We start from the raw sequence: 24,520 nt of genomic DNA on the forward strand, positions 1-24,520 counted from the left end.
CTCTCCCCTCCCTGCGCCTGTAGGATAATTAAGTGCTGTGTTCCCGTTCATATGATAGAAGCATGCTGCCAAATGCAAACCAAGCACCCTAAAAGTGCCTGGTTTCAGCTAATTATGTATAGCTATCTTGGAAGCCCGGCACCTACTCCCCCAAGGACTATATAGCCTTTGTTCTCCCCAGAATTGGCTCCCGGAGTGGTCGATCTCTGTTATACTTTCTGCCATCCAAGCCCTGCGCCTCTCCTGCCTTTGTGGGCTGGTGGCCAACAGCTCCCCCCCCCCCCCCACCACCCCCCGCCACCACCCCATAAGAGGAAAACTACAAGTAGTAAATGTCCCTCACCTTGAGGTGCCCCAGGCTGTTGCCTCACCCAGTCACTCACCTCGCCCCGATACATTGGGGGTATGAAACCACAGTAGACAGGAACAAAGCAGCTACAATACAGAGCCTGGAAAGAGACAAGGCTGAGCTGCTGCTGGCCCCTCACCCCTACTGGAAGAGCAGCCAGTGCTCTTAACGGCTGAGCCCCACCAGCCCACCAATTCAGTCCCCATCCTGAGCTTTGGCTGAGCCTTTGGCAAGCTACTGAATCACCTAGTCAGACCTGATGCCCCAACCTTAAAAAGGGGGGTGGCTTTGACATATCCAGGGTCTCTGCTGACTTCCAGCCTTCCATGAGCCTGTGGCTATCCTGGACCAGGCTCTGGACTTGAGGTGAGAAGCCACCCCCCAGGAGGGCACAATAGCTGGGAGGTGACAGCGGCAAGCTTGGCTGCTGTGGCCTCCAAAGAGACCAGGCAGGGTGAGAGCAAGGGGACTGGATTCTGGTGGATCCGGGAGCTAGGCCAGAGGACTAGCAGACAGCAAGTGTGGCCTGTTTTGGGTGTGGTGAGCTGTGGGGGCCATGGTAGGAGTGGGAGTTGTTGGGAAAGGCTGGGCGGCAGCCTGCAGCCCTCAGTGTGAGGGAGTGCCCCTGGAAGAGTGCATACCTGGTGCCTGTGGAGCTCAGAGGAGGGTGTCAAATCCCCTAGAAATGTAGTTATAAAGGGTTGTGAGCCACCATGTGGGTACTGGGAAGTAAATATTTTTAAATATGATTAATGGTCCTGAAGAGATGGCTCAGTGGTTAAGAGCACTGCCTGCTCTTCCAAAGGACCCGGGTTCAATTCCTAGCACCCACATGGCAGCTCACAACTATCTGTAACTCCAAGATCTGACACCCTAAGCCAATGCACATAAATTAAAATTAAATAAAAATATTTATGTTGCAGGTGGATCACTGTGAGTTTGAAGCCAGCCTGGTCTACAAAGGGAGTCCAGGACATCCAGGGCTGCAAGAGAAACCCTGTCTCGAAAAACCAAAACTAAAAAAATTAAAAAAAAAAAAAAAAAAAACCACGGCCCCACCTCTCTAGACAAGTCTCCTGTAACTCAGGCTGGCCTCAGACTTGCTAAGTGGTAGGCGACCTTGAACTTCGGATCACCTCTGCTTACAATGCTGGGGATGGAACCCAGGGCCTTGAGAGAGCTAGGCAGGCAGTCAACCGAGCTACAGCCCCAGCCGAATACTTCAATCTTTTAGGGAGGCTCACTGGGACAGAGGGGGCGGCCTGGGTGCTGTTCCTTATACTTTCTAAAAAGTGGGGGTACACTGGGTCCTGGACTCGGGGCCACCTCTAGGTTTCAAGGGAGCACCAGATTCAGCCCAGAGGCCCCCTGCAAGGTGAAGGCTGAAGAAAGGGGCCCAATACGGAAGGCACCCGGCCGGTGACTGGGTCTGGCAGGTTGTGGGCCTCTTTCTGTCACCTCTGGTGGAACTACTCCTGGCCCAGACTCAGGCACGAAGGAAGGGAAGAAGGAAAGAGGCTGGGGGCGAGCTGGACTGGCCTATTCCGGTTCCCCCACGTGGCGGCACAGCCAGGGCCTTGCCTCGATGAGCTCTTCCTTGGATGTGTACTCGGAAACCACCACGTTCTCGCCATCCGTGACTCGGGTGAGGCTCACGTGCAGCTTCCCGGTGGCGGACTTGTAGGAGTCCTCAGGGAGCACATTGTACAGAAACTGTCTCATCATCTGTACCATCTTACAGGATGGGGACAGAGGTCCCAGGAAGAACTTCTTCACCTCGGCCAGGCCCATATTCAGCACTCGGAGGTACTCCTCTGTGGAGGGAGAAGAGGGGAGACACACCGTCAGCGGCAGCAGCAGTGCAGGAATGGGGGGGGGGTGAGGGGGGTGCTCAGTGCTGCTAACCACTTCATCCACAGCTCACACTGAGGCCGCCTTGGATCCAGAAGCCTGGGGGGCCTCAGGAATGAGCCTGCCACTGTGGATGGGTCGGAACCAGACCGTAAAGGAGGAAGTCCCAGATACTCCCACAGCTAGGCGACTCGGACACCAGGATCAGTATGTGACAAAGGGGTCCTGCTTTTCTTTTTGTTTGTTTTGTGGTTTGTTTTTCAAGGCAGGGTTTCTCTGTGTAGCCCTGGCTGGCTGTCCTGGACTCGCTTTGTAGACCAGGCTGGCCTCGAACTCACAGAGATCTTCCTGACTCTGCCTCCCGAGTGCTGGGATTAAGACGTGCACCACCACCCGGTGACCTGTTTCTTAACCATGTGTGACCACGTGACAAACTTTCGATAGCTAAAAGATACTTCCTCTTGAATCCCAGCACTCAAGAGGCAGACGCAGGCAGATGGCTGTGAGTCCAGGCCAGCCAAGGCTAACACAGAGAGACCTTGTCTTGAAAAACAAAAAACAAAAACAAAAACACCTCCCTGCAAAACAGCTCCCCCAGCTTCTGTCCCTACCCCTGAGGTCTGCCACCAGGCTGTGTTTGAGAGTCCTGTATGAGATTCCTATACAAACACAGATGTGATTGAAAGCTTTTTGTTATTGTTGGCTTTTTGAGACAGGGTTTCTCTGTGTAGCCCTGGCTGTCCTGGACTCACTTTGTAGACCAGGCTGGCCTCGAACTCACAGAGATCCACCTGCCTCTGCCTCCTGAGTGCTGGGATTAAAGGCGTGTGCCACCATGCACAGCCCAGATTTTTAAATTTTATTTTTATTTGTGTGTGATGTGCATGCGTGTGTGTGTGTGTGTGTGTGTGTGTGTGTGTGTGTGTGCGCCCACAGAAACTAGAAGAGGGCATGGGTCCTCTGGAGCTGGAGCTAAAGGCAGCTGGGATCCCCGTGACGTGACCATTGGAAACTGAGCTATGTCCTCGGCAAGAGCAGCAAGTGCTCTTAACCAATACATTATCTCTCCAGCCCCACAAATACTGTCTTCTCTTGGTGCTGGGGATTGAACTCAGGGCTTTACACACAGGCATGACCATCGAGCCACACCACCGGTCCTTGAACAAATCTCTCATAAGGAAATTTTTGGTTCAAGTCAGTGTCATGCACCAGGGATGGGTGCAGTCATGAGCTCTCTGCAGTGGGAGGCGGCCAGCCAGCGAGGTTGCATAAGCGCCTCTGTCAGAGCGCTTATCAACAAGATCTGTACATGGGTGGGCAGGGCTGAGCCTTTCCAAGCGGGGAGGGAGTGCCTTGCAATCACTCCATAGCAGACACAGCCAAGGTAACCGCTCTGCCTAAAGTCACACACAATTTAGACACAAAAGGACTGCCCATTCCTGTCACATTGTATAGTTCACAGATTGTACCTTACTGGTCTAATCCTGGAGACCGCTCTACGATAGCTGGAGCACCAGCATACAGAAAGGGAAACTGAGGCAGAGAAAAGTGTCTCGCCTGAAGTCACAGTCTGACAATGTTGGTTTGCTGTTTTTTTTTGTCTTCTGACTCCAAGCCATCCCTCACTCACACCCAGATCACACCTGCATTAAGTAGTAGGAACCCCGTACTTTGGTGTGAACACCTTTCCCCACTCCTTCCTGGTAGCAGGAAGCCTGGCAGTTTTACTGATTTCAGCCTTAACCACACGTGTAGGCATGAACAATCAGCACCTTCCCTCTAGGGAGGGTGGTGGCCAGCTGGCAGGTTGTAAAGCAACCTAGCAGGCGGCCACCAAGGTTTCAGGTCACTGAACAGAAGCCTCACCCAGAAGGCAAGTTAGAATGGAGTCATGTGCTGTTCAGAATTGCTTTCACATAGCCCAGGCTGGCCTTAAACTCACTATGTAGCCAAGAACGACCTGGAGCTCCTGCTTGCCCACCTTCCCAGAGCTGGGATGACACAGTTGTGTCCCCATCAGATGAGCTGTTTAAAAACTGTTTATTATGTACATATACACATGCCCGCAGGAGTCATGGGCGCCATGCATTTGCCGATTCCCACAGAGGTCAGAGGGGTGATGGACACCCCGGAACTGGAGTAACAGGTGGTTGTGAGCAGCCAAGTGGGCCCTGGGAATGGATCTAGGTCAACTGGAAGGGTAGCCAATGCTTTTAACTGCTGAGCCATCTCTCCAGCCCCACCGACTCCCCCTCAGCCCCGCTTCAGCCTGCTCTGTGGGCCTGGAGAGTCACTGGCAGTGCCTGGGGGTGATGCAGGAAAGCGTGCTTCTGTCACAGAGAGCACCTATGGGGAGCACTCCACAGGGAGCACCCAACTGGGAGCATTCTTCTTCATGTGGGGGGGGGGGGTGAATGTCAAACCAATCAGATACAAGCAAGTGCATAGGCACAAGTCTACTGTGGCCTCAGTACTCAGGAGGTGGAGGCAGGAGGATCAAGAATTTGAGGATAGGGCTGGAGAGATGGCTCAGAGGTTAAGAGCCCTGTCTGTTCTTCCAAAGGTCCTGAGTTCAATTCCCAGCAACCACTTGGTGGCTCACAACCATCTATAATGATATCTGGTGCCCTCTTCTGGTGTGCAGGTGTACATGCAGGCAGAGCACTGTATACATAAGAAATAAATATATTTAAAAAAAAAAGAATTTGAGGATAGCCTGGGCTACATAGGCCCTGACTAAAAAATACCCAAACAAACAAACAAACAAAAAGAAAACAAAACAAAAACAGAAATGCAGAAAAACAGAAAGAAGTCTACACTTGTAACTTACTTTAAACCTAATATATTATATGCCTTTGGCAATAAATACCTAGTTTTTTTACTATTTTGGTGTGTGTGTGTACACACTTCCCTTCACGCGTGCATGCCGAGGCCATGGTCTGTCACTGAACCTAGAGCTCATGGTTTCCACCTGACCAGCTGGCCACCCAGGCCCTGGCCCTTGCTCTTTGCCCAACCCCCACCCCAGTTCTGGGTCACAAGCTCACCCCACTGCGGTCAGCTTTTAATGCTGCTCCTGGGGACCTGAGCCTGGGTCCATGTGCTTACATAGCCAGCTCTCTACCCCGGAACCATTCCCCTAGGCCTGGTGTGTGTGTGTGTGTGAGACAGACAGCTTGAGGAGAGGACAACTTACTGGAATCAGTTCTCCCCTTTCGCCATGTGAGTTCCAGGACTTGACCTCAGTTGTCAGATTTCGTAGCAAGACCTTTACCCACTGAGCCCTGTCATTGGTCCCTATGTTTGTTTCCTTTTGTTTTTGACCAAGGGTTTCATGTATTCCAGGCTGGCTTTGAACTCACTGTGTAGTGGATGATGGCTTTGGACTCTTGATCCTCTTGCCTCTATCTCTTGAGTGCTGGGATTATAAACATGTGTCACTATGTCTGTCTAAATGCTAGTTTATTTTTTGTTTTATTGTTTGTTCGTTTATGTTTGTGTTTTTGTTTTTCAAGACAGGGTTTCTCTGTGCAGCCTTAGCTGTCCCAGAACTCGCTCTGTAGACCAGGCTGGCCTCAAATACAAAACTCAAAGATCTGCCTGCCTCTGCTTTCCTAGTGCTGGGATTAAAGGCATGGCCTTACCACTGCCCAGTCTAAATGTCAATTTATAGTATCTTTTTTAAAATAGCCTTTAAGAGCTAGAGAGATGGCTCAGAGGTTAAGAGCACTGGCCGCTCTTCCAAAGGTCCTCAGTTCAATTCCCAGCAACCACATGGTGGCTCACAACCATCTATAATGAGATCTGGTGCCAGGCCGTCTGCTGACGGGCAGGCATACCCCCTGGAAGAGTACTGTATCATAAAAGATAAATAAAAATAGCCTTTAACCAGATAGCACACATAATTTTAAAGAATAGCTTGATACAGGACTGAAGAGATGGCTCAGCAGTGAAGAGCATTGGCTGTCGTTCTAGAGGACCCAGGTTCAATTTCTAGCACCCACAAAGTGACTCTCAACCATCTCTAACCATGCCGGTTTCAGGGCATCCAGCACCCTCTTCTGGCAACTGTGGGGACTGCACACACAGGGTGCATAGACATGCTGGCAAACCCTCATAAACATAAACCACAAATGAATTAAAATATATATACACCAGAAGGAACAATCCATGCTGAACCCTCTGCCTGTGCCCTGGATTATTCTCCTTAGGACAAGTCCCTAGACGTCGGAATGTGAGGTCAAAGGTATGCATGCTTCAAGTCTGAAGGCTTATTTGAACTGTGGCTTTGGTAGCCCAACATGGTGGCGCACGCCTTTAATCCCAGCACTCGTGAGGCAGAGGCAGGCAGATTGATGTGAGTTTGAGGCCAACCTGGTTTACAAAGTTAGTCCAGGACAGCCAAGGATACAGAGAAAGTCTGTCTCAAAAAAAACAAAAAACAAAGAAAGAACAGAATTCATTCTCAGTGGATGCTCACCCACCCGACAGGGAGGGGAGGGACAGGGACGATCATCAGCAGAGAGGATGAAAATAGTATTGACATTTTCAGGGTCCTTACATCTGAAAATGGTTCGGTCTGGGAATCAGCTGTTCACCACCCAGACACAGCCAGAGAGGGAGGGAGGGGGCGGTCGTCTGGTTTCTCTCAGCTTGGTGTTTGGTTTAAAATTCTTCCTTGATGCTTAATGTGGGCACAAACTGAAAGGTCTCATCTCTCTACTTCTTATTGCTTCTCTCCTGGCTTCTGTGTGTGTGAGTGTGTGTGTGTATTTATTATGTGAGTATGTGTGAGTGTGTGTATGTGTGTGCATGTGAGAGTGAGTATGTGTGAGTGTGTGTGCATGCACGCGTATGCGTGTTTCCTTAGGGTCCCTGGTTGCCTCTCCCTCCCCTCTCACTTTCTTCCTATCTTTTTCTGGTGGTGGGGAGGAGATGGATAAGTAGCCAGGTCAGACAAATGTCCTTTGGTGGACAATCAGTAGGTGTGATAGTTCATACCAGTTACCCCAGAGCCCAAGAGGTAGAGGCAGAAGGATTGCCTCAAGTTCACAGTGCATCCGGCCCACATAGGGAGTTCTCCAGCCGTGTTCACACAGTGAGACCCTGCCTCAGGCATGGGAGAAGCAAGAGGGAGAAAGAGCTACAGAGGGAGAGAGAGCAAGAAAGAATGGATCAAACATGGCTACTGCAGGGTTCGGAGCCTTCGCTTCGTTACATGTCTAGGACTTTCCAGCACTTTCTCCCATCCAGCAGCCTCTGTGGTGGTTACTGTCATCAACTGGAAAGGATCTAGGGTCGCTTAAGAGACAAGCCTCTGGGCACATGTGTCAGGGGCATTCTAGATGGAGTTAGCTGGAGAGAGAACAAGTGGGGGGAGCACCACTGCATGTGCTGGGGTCCTGGGCTGACTGAGGAGGAAGGGGGCTGAGCTGCCAGCCTCACTCTCTGCTCCCTTACCAGCCAGTTTCAAGCTCCTACCACCGGTGACAACCCTGTCACAGTGCACGGCACTCTCAAACTGTGAGCCAAAACTTCCTTCTACGCTACACGTAGTGACAATCTCCAGGCTCCTTCGGCTCGGTTTTGACACCAACCTCAGCCACATGGGGGCTGAAAGTAGTGGGCTCAGTGTGTCCTGGCCAGGAAACTCCAGAAACTGGGTGACTGCCCCCACTCAGCCCACGCTAGCTGTATATACTTCTGTTCAGAGGCAGCAGTTCTCTGGGGGAGGGTTATGAAGACTCCCCTCTCTCCTCAGTGGCCTGTCAGGATGCCGTATCTGCAAGCCCTCAGGAAAGACTGGGAATCCTTCAGGGCCAATGTTCTGCCAACCAGCCTGTCTCTAGGACAGTGGTGAATGCTTGTGTTTGCTTAGCAACGGCTGAGGGAAAGGGAGCTGCTGCTCAGCTCCACAGCGAGAGCCTGGCAGTGAGGTCACACAGGGACAGGTGACACGATCGGTCATGACATACAGCCTCATGTAGCCCAGGCTGGCCTCAAACCTACTATATTTTTTCTTTTCTTTTTTTGAAGATGTATTTATTTATTATGTATACAGGGCTCTGCCTGCATGTACACCTGTACACCAGAAGAGGGCACCAGACCTCATTACAGATGGTTGGGAGCCACCGTGTGGTTGCTGAGAATTGAACTCAGGACCTCTCTCTAGAAGAGCAGCCAGTGCTCTTAACCTCTGAGCCATCTCTCCAGCCCTAAACTTACTATATGTCCAGGAATGACCTCCAGCCCCCAAGCCTCCTTCCTGTATCTCCCAACTGTATGGACCAGTGTGGCCAACTCAGGCGTCAAAGGACTTCAGAGCAAGGAAGTCCAGTGGGAAATGGAGGCAACAGATGCTGAGGTGGGAAGTCTCTGCAGGGTACTGGGAAGCCACAGCACCCAGTTTCAGAAACTCAGGGAGTTTCATCATCTTCTGGGACCACTTACACAAACTGCAAAGCTAGGCAGGTTTGCTTCAAATCTCAGGGTCACAGAAGGCCTCTGGGGCATCACTGGCTAGCTAGCTGAGTACCTGTATCCAACCTCAGTTCTATCATCTACAAAATACAGGAAAAGCCGGTCCAGCAAGATGGCTCAGTGGGTACAGACATTTGCTACCAAGCCTGGGTTCTATTCCTGGGACTCACAAGGTGGAGAGGAGTAATTCACACACATGTAAACACATGCACGCACGCACGCACACACGTGCACACATACACACATTGGTTTTTTTTTCGAGACAGGGTCTTTCTGTGTAGCCCTGGCTGTCCTGGACTCCCATTGTAGACCAGGCTGGCCTCGAACTCACAGTGATCCACCTGCCTCTGCCTCCCAAGTGCTGGGATTAAAGGTGTGCGTCACCACGCCTGGCTTTGTTGTATATTTTTAATGTGGGTAAAAATGCCTGCTTTAGGAGCTGGGCATAGTGGACAAGGCTAACACAGAGAGACTCTGTCTCGAAAAAAAATTTTAAAAAGAGAGAGAGAGATAACATGATACACATGTACGTCATTTATTTATTTATTTATTTATTTTTGGCTTTTTGAGATAGGGTCTCTCTGTGTAGCCTTGGCTGTCCTGGACTCACTTTGTAGACCAGGCTGCCCTCAAACTCACAGCGATCCGCCTGCCTCTACCTCCCGAGTGCTGGGATTACAGGGCATGCGCCACCACGCCCGGCTCTATATGTCATTTAATTAAGTTGGAAATATTTACTCCTTTCCCAAGAACAAAGCGAGCATAAGAATCCTTAGTGTTCTTAATTAACACAGCATATATGTAGATAATGAGCAAATTAGCCAACTCCAGAAATCAAAAAGGGCCACTGAGGCTCAAGGAGACAAAGAGCTACCCAAGATGACTCAGAGGGTTAAAGTGCAGGCCTGTCTTCCCTTCCCCACACAGAGATGGAGGTGCCCTGGATCCCGTGAGTAGCTGGATCCTGCTCCTGGGTGTGCAAGAATTAGGCCTGCTGTGTGGGATGAATCTGGGAAGGAAGCCGGGGCTGCGCACACGCGCGCGCGCTCACACACACATGCACACACACACACACACCCACACCCACCCCTGGTCTCAGTGGGCTGGTAACCTAGCAACAGCCTCCAGCCTAGCCAATCACAGTTGGCCAGCCAGCTCTCCCCTGTATTGAGATGACTGCTCAGGGGAAGCTGAGGCGAGGTGGCCTCTGGGGAGGCCTGAGTGAGCAGATTCCCAGGGAAGCCCAGGTAAGGCTCGGAATCCCAGCAAGCCTTAGGCTCCTGTCTGGCTCCAAATTGTAGGCTGAAATCCCAGCTGTGTTTTCCCGAGGGTCTATCTTGACTACCTAACCACATTCTAATAATAAATGTTATTATTATCTTAATGAGAGTGGTCCACCCAAACAGGCTTTTCCACCTATAGTCTGTTTATCTTCACATTGACAGCTAGACCCTAGGGCCCTGACCCTGGTTTATGCATCACACACTGCAAAGGCACTGAGAAAAGCACTTTGCCTTAAAGTTACCCTGTCACTGGTGGAAAGCCCGTGGGGACCCTCTCCTCTGGTATGGCCAGTTTTCAGCCTGAGAAGGCTTTGTACCAGGCAAATCTAAAGTGGAAATCAACTATGTAAAACAACTAAATGCACGACTGTTAACAGCTGAAACCAGATGGGTCTTGAATCCTGTGATACTGCCTGGCCCCATCTTAGGCAGGAAACCCCATGAAATTCCTGGAAATGGATAGTTCTAAGAGTCTGGGTCAGCCAGGCATGGTAGTGCACGCCTCTAATCCCCGCACTCAGGAGGTGGAGGGAGGCGGATCACTGTGAGTTCGAGGCCAGCCAGATCTACAAAGTGAGTCCAGGACAGCCAAGGCTTCACAGAGAAACCTTGTCTCAGGGAGTAAAATGCTTGTTAGGAAGGCATGAGATCCCATGTTTGGCCCCCAGATCCCATGCGAAAGCTGAGTGTACTGATCTGCACTTGTAACCCCAGCGCTGGGGTCAGGGAGCCAGCTAGGTACCTGGGGCCCCTTTGCCAGCCAGCCTAGCTTAACTGGAGAGCCCCAGTTTTCTGTGTGAAATACTGAAAAAACTAACAAACAAACCAAAAACTGGTAGACAGGTCTGAGGTTGATTTCTGACACACAACCCCCACAGGTGCACACAAATGCATATGCACCTGCACTCCTACACACTGACAGGCAGCCCCTCACACACAAATGCTAGCCCAGACGACATTTGTCTGTTTATATAGCCCAGGATAAGGTTGAAGCTGAGTAAATGGGCGGATGTGTAAGTGGCTGGCTGGGTGGAAGATGGATGGATAAAGTTGTGGGTGGGTAAGTGGCTGGATGGGTGGATGGATGGATGGATGGATGGGTGGGTGGCTGGATGGGTGGATGGATGGGTGGGTGGGTGGGTGGATGGATGGATGGATGGGTGGGTGGGTGGATGGCTGGATGGGTGGATGGCTGGGTGGGTGGATGGATGGGTGGGTGGGTGGATAGATGGGTGGGTGCATACGTGGGTGGGTGGATGAGTGGGTGCATACGTGGGTGGGTGGATGAGTGGGTGGGTGGGTGGGTGGATGGATGGATGGATGGGTGGGTGGGTGGATGGATGGATGGATGGATGGGTGGGTGGGTGGGTGGGTGGGTGGGTGGATGGATGGATGGATGGGTGGGTGGGTGGGTGGATGGCTGGATGGGTGGATGGATGGGTGGGTGGGTGGGTGGGTGGATGGGTGGGTGGGTGGATGGCTGGATGGGGGATGGCTGAGGGTGGGTGGTGGTGGATGGATGGGTGGGTGGGGTGGATAGATGGGTGGGTGCATAGGTGGGTGGGTGGATGAGTGGGTGCATACGTGGGTGGGTGGATGAGTGGGTGGGTAGGTAGATGGATGGATGGATGAGTAGATTGATAAGTGGGTGGGCACACATTCTATGTCACACTGTATATTAGCAGAATTTGACCTTCTGTGAAAACTCACACCTTCTACTGCTGCTCTGGATGCACTCAGCCAAACGCAAAAGAGCTCTGACCTGTATAGTGCTTATGACACAGTGAAACAACAGCCATGTTCCACAGGCAGTAACATTCCTCCATGCAGACCCTTCTCTGACCCTCACAGTATTCTGGGAAACTGAGTTTAAAAGCTTAGCTGGGATTAGCAAAGCCACCTGCCACTAAGCCTGGTGGTGGGTATTGGATCCCCAAGACCCAGAGCCCTGAAAGGAGAGAAGTGACACCCACAAGCTGTCCTCTGATACATACACACACATGCATGCACACAATTAAAAAAAAAAATCCTGGGGTTGGGGATTTAGCTCAGTGGTAGAGCCCTTGCCTAGCAAGTGCAAGGCCCTGGGTTCGGTCCTCAGCTCTGGGGGGAAAAAATCCTGCTTACTACCAATTTTTTAAGCTTACACTGAAGTGTTGTGTGATGTATCATACTTGTAACCCGACTCAAGAAACTGATGCAGGGGGCTGGAGAGATGGCTCAGCGGTTAAGAGCACTGACTGATCTTCCAGAGGTCCTGAGTTCAATTCCCAGCAACCACATGGTGGCTCACAGCCATCTGTAATGTGATCTGGTGCCCTCTCCTGGCTGCAGGTGTACATGCAGGCAGAGCACTGTATACATAATAAGTAAATAAATAAATCTTAAAAGAAAGAAAGAAAGAAACTGATGCAGCAGGATTGTCATGAGTTTAAGGGCAGCCTGGGCTACCTAGTGAATTTGAGGCTGGAAACTACATAACTCCAATCTCAAAAACAACCAAACAAAAGTCAGATAGTCTTACGCCAGTCACCATGGGAATGGGTCCCTAACCTGGAATTTTATCCATCTGTCACAGACCCTTTTCCTTGCTTTGGACACAGTTTTGGATGTCTCCCCACCCATGTGCACCCCTCCCCATGAATTCAGGCATGTTCTCACAATTACATCCATAGCCTTATGGATCATGCTGAACTACCACAGAGGGAATAAATATGTCTAGAAAGTTCTCTGGAGACTCATCCAATACCTCAGAGTCAGCACTGCCCTGACCCCCTCGCTGTCATCTTTGGAGGTCGTGTACCAAGGTAGAATTCTACCCTGGCCCTGTCCATACCCTTCCTGGATGACTGAAAGCCCATAAGACGAAGCCAGAACCGCGGACACCTCACCCCACTTTCATGTTGGGTTGTGCATGTGGCCAGGCACCTGCAAGTTGCCTCCCAGCCCCCTTCAGCCATGAATCTCTCTCTTCAGTCAGGCTCCTCGGCAGAGCGAGGTCAGTCCTCCTGCCCATCTTTGTTCTGCCCTCACTCTCAGCCATGATAATTACTCATTTCTGCTAAGAACAGGAGAGCCCTGGCAGCCTAGGCAGGGGGGCTCAGAGCAAGCTCTGCCCAGGCCTCTTGCAAGCCCAGGGCACCACAGACGTCCCGCCCCAGCAACACAGCTTTGGCTCTCTAGTCTCCAACTTGGTCTCAGGCAGGGGACAGTTTCCCTTTTCTTTTTGGTGGTGCTGAGGCTGGACTTAGGGTCTCACATACTGTAGACAAAAACCCGTTAACAGTCCTTGCCTGAGATTAGTCTCGCCCTCCCCTCTTTTTTTTTTTTTATTTTTTTTTTTTATGTGCATTGGTGTGAGGGTGTCAGGTCTATTGGAACTGGAGTTACAGACAGTTGTGAGCTGCCATGTGGGTGCTGGGAATTGAACCCAGGTCCTTTGGAAGAGTAGACAGTGCTCTTAACCGCTGAGCCATCTCTCCAGGCCCCGCCCTCCCCTCTTTACTCAGCAATTGGCTCTCCATTCCTTGGCTGCATGTGGGACCTCCTGAAAGCAAGCTTGCATTTCCCAGACTCCTTTGCTACCACGTGAGGCTATGTGACTAAGTTCTGATCCATGGACGAGGGCTAATAAGATGTGTGTCACCTCCAAGTCCCACCTCAGAGGGAAGAGGTGTGTCTGCATCCCCTTCTGACTAGATGGAATGTGGACTTACATGGCACAGGACAACACCTGTGCACACCTTGATAACACTTGTGGAGTCTTGCGACTGGGCTTAGGGTCTATAGAGAATGCCCCACAGACCTTAGGGGACCTAGAACGTGCGCTGTAGAGGTAGAGGGCTGCCCCCAGTCAATACAGCTCTCCCAACAGCCTCCTGGGTTTGCAGAAGGCTTGGGTTGGACTCCGAGCCAACAGGGAGGCCAGTGTCTCTTCCATGGTACAGCAGGTAAACTGAGGTCCAGAATGGTCACACCCTGGCCAGATAATATTTGGGAGAGAGAGGGTAACCTGGGGTCAGACTAGCTTTGGTCTGGAGCCTTTCCTTCCTTGCTAAACCCCACCCAGAAAGGCCACAATGAGCCCTGGAGTGAGTCACCGGGACTGCCCGCAATCCCTTAGCTCCTGTTCTCAGCGTTTCCAAAGCTGTGATCCTGATCGGACCCTTCCTGGGAGCTTCTCTGCTCTGCTGCTGTGCAGTGAGAGCAGGTGAAGGGGCTGCAAGGCTGGGTGCTTGGCTTATGTACTGTGGGCCATCAAACTCACTTCCGGCCTGCCACACAGTCTTCCACTTGAGCCACACATCCCCAGCACTGAGTGTTATTTTTTTTTAAAGCCTTCTACAGTAACAAAGCAATTGTTGCAACTAAAAAACGGGGATGTGAGTAAGGGTTTGCAAAGTCATCCTGAATCATGTGCTCAATCTTTTTCCACGTTAAAATATTATATATATTTTTAATGGACAGGGATGCTCCCAAAAGCACTATTAATAGCAGTTCAAAGTAAAAACAACCCAGATGTTCGTCATCAAAAGAATGAATAAGTAGATGTGGTATATCCACCCAGTAGAATATTATTCAACCATAAAAAAGGAATGGAGCACCGACTGGTCCATACTACACCCTGTGACCCTTGATAACATCATGCTGAGGGCAAGAAGCCAGATGCAAATTAGCACACACATTACCTGTGGCCTTTTACGTTAAATGTGACCGACCAGTGACTTCTGGGGACTTGGGGGAGCAGAGGTAACAACAAGGAAGTGGAAGGTCCCTCTGGGGGTAATTACAGGGTTCTGAAACTGACTGGAAGACTGCTGCCCAACTGAACAAACCCCCTGATAAACTTAAATAGACTTTAAGGGCCTTGAGCTGCATGCCAAGTAAACTATGTATCAACAAAACAAAACGCTTTTGTTTGTTATTTTAAGTGGGGTTAGAGGAGAAAAGAGAAATGCCTGCTGTAATCTTTGGGCCCTACAGGCTGCTTCTCCAGTGGGGTAAGCAGGGGCTTGGGCCCTGAGCAGCCTTCCCCACGGTGGCTCAGAGAGCAGAAATGTAGGTGTGAAAAAAGCCTGTGCTGCTGCAGTGAACCGACTTCTGTTTTGTTTGAGACAGAGTCTCCAGTAGCCCAGGCTGGCTTCCAAATGCCCCATGTAGCAGAGGCTAGCCTTGAACTCCCTGGCATTCCTACCTCCAATCCTGGGAACTATAGGTGTGCTGCACCATGCTGAGTTTTTCTTTTACTTTTTCTTCTTTGGTGAAGCTGGGTCAGGGCACCGCTAAGTTTTTCTTTTACGTTGGTGGTTGGGGTCGGTCACAGGGCAGCTCCTGGGAGAAGGGGCTCTCCTATGGGTCAAACACTGTCCCAGAGCCAATTGTTTCCTTAAGCCCTTGTGAACTGAAATCCACCCCCCCCCCCCCGAGATGGTGACATCAGGTTTCTCCACTCTGTCACCCTGTCCTCCCACATCTTTGCTGGAGGCCTCACATCCTACCGGACCTGCCTCTGCCTGCTCAGCCTGCAAGGCAGTCCTGACTGGAGGGGCTGGCCTCACTCACTCCGTGCCTTTCTAGGACCCAGGTAGCACTTCTCACGTTAGAACTACGTGGTGGAAAGCCAGGCATAGTCGCATACGGAAGGACAGTGTGTTCAAGGCCAGCCTTGACTACACAAAGGTCAGCCTGGCCTAGCTGAGACCCTATCTCAAGAAAAGAATTGCCTGAGAAACGCAGGGAAGGGAGCATAGACAGTAGGAAGGGCCGGGCAACGGTGGCGCACGCCTTTAAACCCAGCACTCAGGACGCAGAGGCAGGCGGATCGCTGTGAGTTCAAGGCCAGCCTGGTCTACAAAGTGAGTTCAGGACAGTCAAAGCTACACAGAGAAACGCTGTCTTGAAAAACCAAAACAAAAAAACCCAAAGACCAAAAGACAATAGGAAAGCTAGCCATAAAGTCTTTTGGCGGGGGCCATTCTATAGTAGCAGCTGAAGGGGGTGGGGCTGCCAGGCCACCAAATCTTTAGCTATCCTTTGATAAGAAAAAGAAATTAGTCTTGGGTTGTCAAGATGGCTCCGTGGGTGACAGGTGCTTGCTGCTAAGCCGAAAGACCGGAGTTTGATCCCTGAGACCAACGCGATGGAAGGAGAGAACAGGCTCCCCAAACAGACCCTGACAGGTACGCCCTGGTGCACCCATAACCACACACTAAAGGAATGAATGAATGAATGAATGTGACTTAAAATACCTTAAAAAGAAAGTTATTTTCAGAATACAGGAAATTCAGCTCTGAGAAGGATGTGTCCCACTTCTGGCCCACATCAGAGGCTCTGGAACCCCACTGGTTGTCATGGAGATGATGATGTCATCTCCGATGGCAACCAGGCAGGGTGTTTAGTGCTTCTTTAGCACTGTCTTCACACAGACTGAGGTGGATGCTTCAGAGGGTGGACGCTCTGCAGCCTCAGCTTCCCCAGGAATGGAGCGGGCTCAGTCGGTGAAGTCCTGAGTGGGGGCAACTTTGAGGGAAGTGTGGCTGAGCTGAAAGAATTTGCTTCTTAAAAAAACCAAAAAAAAAAAAAAAAAAACCAAAAAAAAAAAAAACCAAAAAAACAAAAACAAAAACAAAAACAAAAACCCTGATTACAAGAGAAACCCTGTCTCAAAAAACGAAAACCAAAACCCAGCACCCACTGGGTGCTCAGCAGGTAAAGGTGCTGGCTGCCAAGCCTGATGGTCCCGAGTTGCATACCTGGGAGTGTGGGGAGCAGAGGGAGCCCCAAATGAGTGAAATCCCTAGTGACCTTGTGCTCTTGACATGGGCACTGCCATCGAAAGGACCCAGTGCCTGTGGGAGTGGCAAAGGCTTCCTCTAGTCTGTGTGTGCAGACAATGTTCACCACAGCTTCGGTCCCCTGGTATGTACAGCCTGCAGCCTGCTCCCCTGCGGAGAGAGACTGCTCCTACCAAGACAACCTAACCCGGCCTCCTTATCCAGCTGCATGTAATAGCTTTATCTGTACGCAATTACCCTGCCTCCGTGTTCCACTGTACATAACAAACACACCAAGCTCCCAGGATGCTACAGTCTCTCCATCAGATAGGCCAGCCCACGCCAGCCCACGCCAGCCCACACCAGCCCACGCCAGCCCATGCCAGCACAGCACAGCCTCTTTTGCTCTGTGTGTCTCTCATTTCTGCATTTCCTTGACACTCCTAGTCAGGGTTTGAGGACAGAGGCTCTGCCAGGGCATGGCCTAAGACCTACATGGTGGAAGGAAAAAAAAGCAACTCCTGAAAATTGTCCTCTGACCACATGCTCAACGTGGCACTCGTGTACCAGCACTCACTCATGCATGCACATATACACACACAACAAATAAATGTAATAAAAATAATTTTAAGAAGTGAAAGATCTCCAGTTATATGCACACAAAAATGACCATATATAAAATATGTGGTAATGAAGCCAGGCATGGTGGCGCACGCCTTTAATCCCAGCACTCGGGAGGCAGAGGCAGGCGGATCACTGTGAGTTCGAGGCCAGCCTGGTCTACAAAGCAAGTCCAGGACAGCCAAGGCTACAGAGAGAAAACCTTGTCTAGAGAAAGCAAAAACAGAAAGAAAAAAAAAAAAGGAGGAAGAGAAAGAAGAGGAGGAAGAAGAGCAAAAAGAGGAAGAAGACGAAGAGGAGGAGGAGGAAGATGAGGATATGACGTAATGAACACACTTTCACAGCTGCTACAGATGTGTGCAAGATCCCTGCAAAGAAGACAGCAGAGAAGAGCCGAGCATGGTGGCGCACGCCTTTAATCCCAGCACTAGAGAGGCAGAAGCAGGTGGATCCATGTGAGTTCAAGGCCAGCCTGGTCTACAAAGAGAGTCCAGGACAGCCAAGGCTACACAGAGAAACGTTGTCTTGAAAAACCAAAACCCAAACCAAGACAGCAGGGAAGCCCTCGGACCCTTCCTATGCCAGTGCTGAGCCTCAGCGAACGCTGTGCAAAAGGGACCCCCTCTCAGCAGTAAAAGCCATAAAAGTTCATAAATAAATCTAGTACCGGAGGATGAGGCAGGAGGATCACCGTGAATTCTTCAGAGTGAGACAAAAACAAAGCAAAGAACCTTAACTCGTTAGCACACCAAGCAACCCACAGTGAGTGGAGAGACGGGTTATGGTTGTCGAGGGAGGGATGGTCCCAGATTAAATCACAGCAGGGCTTTTCATGTTGGAGAGGGCAAAGTGGCTGAGAATAACAGAGGCAAGGTTTGTTTGTTTTGTTTGTTTGTTCGAGACAGGGTCTCTCTGTGTAGCCTTGGCTGCCCTAGACTTGCTTTGTAGACCAGGCTGGCCTCGAACTCACAGCGATCCACCTGCCTCTGCCTCCCGAGTGCTGGGATTAAAGGCGTGCGCCACCTTGCTCGGAGGCAAGGTTTGAAGAAAGAAGTAGGGGATAGAGGGAGCCAGGGCGCCAGAGGACGGCAAGGCTCCTCGGGCACGAGGCACGCATCTGGAGCACACGTGGACATGCAGGCAAAACTCCCATGTACATAGAAATAACTACATCCATTTTTAAAAGGTGTCTTGAAAATACAGGGCACGGCAGCACGTGTGTGCATGGATGTGTGTGTGTGTGTGTGTGTGCATGTGTGGCTGTGCTTGAAAGTCCCACACTGGAGAGGCAGAGGCAGGGGGATTCCTCGGGCTCTCTAGCCAGTCAGCCTAGGCTAATTGGTGAGCTCCAGGTGGCTGAGGGAGTGATTCAATGGAGGCGCACGGCATTTCTGAGTGTGACACTGAGGTTTTCCACATGTTTGCGTGGACACACACAGACTTACAGATACACACACACACATGCACACACTCCTGTGCATCTCTAGGGACCAAACTGAACAGTCACTTCAGAGACTCCTCTAGCATGGCACGGAAGAGCCATGGCAGGCTACTCTTGAGTCTAGAAGGGATCTCATGCGTCCATGCGTCACGGCGTGCCATGCACCAGCAGCCTATCACTGGAGTTGTTTACAACCACAGGGCTTCCGGTGTCAACAAAGCAATGACTTGAGCCGGGGCCTGGTGTTAGTGGCACATGGAGACTTGGGGCCAGGCCTCCACTGAGCTTCTGATAACAGATCAGCACCCTCGTCAGTTCTCCTTCTGTCTAGTAAATGCTCTCCCCAAAGTATATTCTTTCTTTGAAAGAAAAAATATTATTATAATTTGTTTTCTTTTTTACAAAATTTTCTTTGTTTTTTGTTTTGAGATAGGATCTCTCTACATAGCCCCAGCTGTCCTGGAACTCACTCTGGAGACCAGGCTGGCCTGTAACTCACAGAGATCTGCCTACCTCAGCCTCCCATGTGCTGGGATTCAAGGCATGCACCACTATGCCCAGGCCCAGGATATTTTTTTTATTATTATTTATTATTTATATAGTATTCTTCTCCCGTGAATGCCTATATGCCAGAAGAGGGCACCAGATCTCATTATAGATGGTTGTGAGCCTCCATGTGATTGCTGGGAATTGAACTCAGGACCTTTGGAAGGACAGACAGTGCTCTTAACCTCTGAGCCATTTTTCTAGCCCCCCCCCCCTCACTGCATCAGGTCTGTGTAAGAACTCCCCCTGCCCCCAGTGCTAACGCTGCAGCCACAAAGCCAGCATCCCACGGGAGTCCCGTCTGCTCAGCGGCGCCATGGCTTAAGGCAACCCAAGCATCCACTCTGCAGGATAGGTTCTGGTTGGCTTCCCACGTACTGATCGTATCAACTCAGGTGAGCCGTCTAATTGTCCTGTGACTTAGTTTCCTTCTTTGTATAAAGGGGGGAATAATAATAGTTTTCTCCTCAGAAGGCGTTGTGAGGTCTGGATGAGTTAACACGCTAAAAACTCAGAGCAGGACCTGACACAAAGGACATCCCGGTTATAAGGAAATCACGGGGCAGTGAAATGACTGAACTGAATTGGTCTGCACACCTTCTTACGTCCCAGCACACTCATGAGCCATGCTGACTCTAAGCCTTGATCCCTCCTAGAGGCCTATTCATGGCTTCCTCCCATCCCCTCTGATCCAATGGGGGTCTCAGGCTGGCTAAGCAGGCTTCTTTTTTTTTTTTTATATTTATTTATTTATTATGTATACAACGTTGTATCTGCATGTACACCTGCACACCAGAAGAGGGCATCAGATCTCATTATAGATCGTTGTGAGCCACCATGTGGTTGCTGGGAATTGAACTCAGGACCTCTGGAAGAGCAGACAGTGCTCTTAACCTCTGAGCCATCTAAGCAGGTTTCTTATTTCTCCAATTGAGTAAACTGAATTGATCCTAAAAGGTCTTGCCATAAACTCATTAGGACTATATATAATTTTCTTTTTAGACAGGGTTTCTCTGTGTAGCCTTGGCTGTCCTAGAACCTACTCTGTAAGGCCAGGCTGGCCTCGAACTCACAGAGATCCGCCTGCTTCTGCCTCCCAAGTGCTGGGATTAAAGTCCAGGATGGTAACCCCTGGGAAGAAGAGGCAGGCAGATCAGAAGTTAAGGCCATCCTCAGTTACACAGCGAGTTCAAGGCCAGCCTGGACTACATGAGACCCTGTCTAAAACAAAACAGAGGAGAGGGAGAGGCGAGTGATGTGCAGGGTCTGGAAAGCCCAGGGCAGGGAGTGTGCAGCCCCAGGAGGGGCTCACTCTTAGCCCGGCCCCTCTCTGAAGGCCTGACATCCTTTGCACTGGGTGAAAAGAGATGGCGAGTGTAACTACTCTCACTGTAGTTGAAGGTTACAACTGGGACAATTGAGAGGGCCCATGCCTAAGAAAGATCTGGTAGGATCATTGTTCCTTTCTTTGCCCGGGCTTGGGGAGGGAGTGTGGACTGGAGGGGGGGGGGCAGGATGGGCAGAACTTTTAACTCTACTGTCCCATTGTTTTTTGTTTTTTTTGTTTTGTTTTGTTTTTGAGAAAGGGTTTCTCTGTGTAGCCTTGGCTGTCCTGGACTCACTTTGTAGACCAGGCTGGCCTCGAACTCACAGCGATCCGCCTGCCTCTGCCTCCCGAGTGCTGGGATTAAAGGCGTGCGCCACCATGCCCGGCACTGTCCCATTGTTTCTAACGAGCTATTAAAAAGGAAAAAGCACCGTGTCCATAAGTGGTACCTAGTGAGTGTGCTACTGTTACACATCTCAGAGAACCACAGCTGACACTCCAGTTGGCCTAGCCAGCTCTACCTTCTAGCACATTCTAAGCCCAGTCTCTCATCCTTGCCTACGGAGTGCCCGCCCTCGTCTCTCAGCTGGTTTCTACCTCACTCCCTGCAACCTAACCTGCTCAGCAGCTGTGGATCCTTAAGACACCCACCTAGTTAGCAGGCAAATCCCAGCACTTCAGGGCCCCAGCCACTAAGCAGTTCACTTCTATTAACACAGTTCACGCTTTGGCAACCCCAGTCAGGGCAGCATGAGGGTTGCCCTGATGGGGTAAACTGAGGCACGGGAAGCTAAGCAACTGGCTTCTGTGTGTACAGCATGAAATGCCAGGGCTAGGGCTCAGTTTGAGGGTACACTCAGCACCCCACAGGTGACAGCACCAGGTTGGAGTTGGCCATTGTAGTCTCAGGCCATCTGACCCTCAATCACTTCCTCCAACCTCACGCCGAGTCCTCCCCATCAGGTCTCTCACCCTAGGCCCCAGGAATGTTTTTTTCTCCACATGTCCCCTTACTCTATACAGTGTCACCTAGATGCCTCCTCCTCAACCTGGCTGCCCTTGAACATCTTTTGAACGCTGTCCCCTTTCTCCTTTCATCCCCAGTCAGCTGCAATTTGTTCACACAGATGCCCCTTCCCCTCCCCCTCCTCCTCCCATCACGACATAAGAGACATTCCTATTTGCAAGTTTTTTTTGTTTTTTTTTTAATTTGTCTTTTCTTCCTAGAACATTCTAGCTAGAACTCTCGGCTCCATAAGGGCCCCCATTACAGCCTGGCATTGAGCAGGTGGGAGTGGCCAGGCCCGTGCTGTACACTGCTACGACAAGGACTATGTTGCTCATATCCCTGGGTCAGCCCTGTGGCCCCTGGACCACCAGGGCAAAGAAGAAGCTTCCACACTGTGCACCACCTCTGTTCCTGGCTTCCCTGGACACCCCTCAAACCTTCTTAGGCTTTGCATCTTAAAAGAAGCCTCCCCCAGCCTCACTCATGACAGGAACTGGCTTTGTCCTCCAGAGCCTTTCCAAAGCTGTATAGGTTCTGCTCTTAGGAGTCCCCCCAGCCAGCCCCCTTCAGAGACCCCAGAAAAAAACCGTCTTTACCCATTTCAATGCCGCAGATGACCAGGGCTGCGATCACTGCGCCAGCTGACGTCCCTGCAAAGCGATGAGCGGTGTCCAGCATCTTCGGGGCCAGATCTCGCAAAGCATCCACCGCCCCAGCCTGGTAGTAGGAGAGGAACCCACTCCCTGAGAAGGAGATGGAGTGTGGGGTGTCTGGGTCCCCTTTGAACACCTGTTCATCCATCTTCAGGGCCTCTCAGTGGAGGAGGAACCCACACTAGTCTGCCGGGGTTCAGTCTCTCCTTCCCTGCCAGCCAACAGCCCGGAATGTGGCAACTCTACCGGTCCAGTCAGGCACCCATGGGTGGCTCATCCAGCCACTGCCTGGGCCTGTTTAGCTCTGCTAAGAAGTACCCCAAAAGGCTTATAGGAGACCTCAAGGCCTGGATGAAATGCAGACAGTCCTCAGAGGAGTCATAAACAGGGTCCTGGTCCTGCAGACCCCATGCTGGCTTCATGGCCTATCTAAACTCATGTCTGCCACAGGTTCCTCCACGCTCTCCTCCCATCCCGAGTGCACCCGGAGTGAGGTATTCCCTGCTCTCTGCTTTGGGCCTCATCCACAGAGGCGGTGCCTCACAGTCCTGAGCATCCAGTTGCATAATCTCTGCCAGTGCCTCACCCTGTACCTCCCTCACTGACAAGCCTCATCCCCCCCACCCCCAGGCCCAGTGTCCCTCTCACACCCAGGACGGGCTGATGGGTGGCTCCAGCTTTCAAAAGGGGAGAAGTAACTTGGACCACTCCTTCCTAGCCTGCCGCCCTCCCCCGCCACACCCCTCCCCAGACTCTGGAAACAAGTTCTTACTGATGAGTTCTTACATAATAACATAAGCACCTCTCTGTTTGTTCTTACATTAGGATTAGCTGAGGGCCAAACTGTAACCGAGAAGTTTGACTCTGGGGGTTTGCCCTGGTTGCTGTGGTAACACTCTGGCCAAGAGCAACGCGGAGAGGAAAGGGTTATTTCAGCTTACAGCTTAAGGTCCATCTTGAAGGAAAGTCAGGGCAGCAGCAACAACAGGCCATGGAGGAGTGCTGCTTACCAGCTTGCTCCCTATCCACAGCTCAGCCTCCTTTCCTTCACAACCCGGACCACCAGCCCAGGGGTGGCCCTACCCACAGTGGGCGAGGCCCTCTCCCATCAATCATCAATCAAGAAAATGCCCTACAGACTTGCCCACAGGTCAATCTAATGAAGGTAATGCCCCTGCCGAGATCCTCTCCTTCCCAGCTTGTGTCAAGTTGACAATAAGCCAGCCAGCAGGATGTCCATCTCCCTTTCTCTGCCCATCACCTGCCTCCGAGCCCTGTGCCTGCTCCAGAGGCCAGAAGGGGGCGTTGGATGCCCTGGACCTGAAGTCCTAGGCAGTTGTGACCTGCCTGATGTAGGTGCTGGGAACTGAACCTGTGTACTCACAGAAAGCATCAAGGCCTGAGCCATCTCTCCGGCTGATGTGCTGTCTCTTACGTGTGTAGGAAGAGAGAGAGGAGAAAGCTGGGTCAGTCCAAGATGATCACATAGACAAACACCGTGTGTGTGTGTGTGTGTGTGTGTGTGTGTGTGTGTGTGTGTGTATGGGGGGGTGGTCATGAGGTTCCCATGTGGGGACATCAGGGTCAGGGCAGAGAGGTGTTTTGGTAAGGAACAGGGGCTTGGGCACCAGGGTTAGCTCCTGGGCTGCCTAGCATGACTCCTCACAGCCCAAAAATGTCACTACAGATCACTAAGGCAGCAAAAGCTTTCTTAGTTCCCCCCCCTTCCCTCCCACTCCTCCTTATCCCTCTCCCCTCCTCTTTATCCTCCCATCACCCTCCCCTCTCCTCCTTCCCCTTCCTCTTCTTTATCTTCTCCTCCCCGCCCCTTCCTCCTTTACCATCCAACCGACACCATCACCACAAGGCAGAAGGACCAGAATTAGAACTGAGACACCAAGCTGTCCCCCTCCTAGTCCCAGTTGGCCCCAGCCTCTCTGTAGGTGGTGACATCAGTGTCTTTCCTGGAGCTCCCACCAACGCTGATAATGCTCTTGACCCAAACTGTAAACAATACAGTAAAGGCAACGTTCAGCATCCGCTAAGGACAGAGCGCTCCAGTGCTCCATCTTATGAAGACAGCCTTGGACACGTGACTGTCAGATTTGGAAGGCAGCTTTTTGATAGGTGTCTGTGTGTGTGTGTGTGTGTGTGTGTGTGTGTGTGTGTGTGTGTGTATGCTCTTGT

The 24,520-nt window shown here is 51.2% G+C and overlaps 1 protein-coding gene across 1 annotated transcript in view; it reads right to left on the bottom strand.

The window, feature by feature from the left end:
* Pnpla1 (patatin like phospholipase domain containing 1) overlaps positions 1-22,796 on the bottom strand; it is a 38,526-nt gene extending 15,730 nt beyond the window's left edge. The window contains exons 1-3 of the mRNA XM_051152510.1: positions 22,277-22,796; positions 1,931-2,163; positions 384-449 (exon numbers count right to left, since the gene is read on the bottom strand). Of these exons, the coding sequence (XP_051008467.1) occupies positions 384-449; positions 1,931-2,163; positions 22,277-22,481 (504 nt within the window). The 5' untranslated portion in view covers positions 22,482-22,796. The remainder of the gene's footprint in view (positions 1-383; positions 450-1,930; positions 2,164-22,276) is intronic.
* Positions 22,797-24,520: the final 1,724 nt, after the last annotated feature.

This window comes from Acomys russatus, chromosome 11 (assembly GCF_903995435.1).
Source record: "Acomys russatus chromosome 11, mAcoRus1.1, whole genome shotgun sequence".
In the NCBI taxonomy this organism is placed as follows: domain Eukaryota; kingdom Metazoa; phylum Chordata; class Mammalia; order Rodentia; family Muridae; genus Acomys; species Acomys russatus.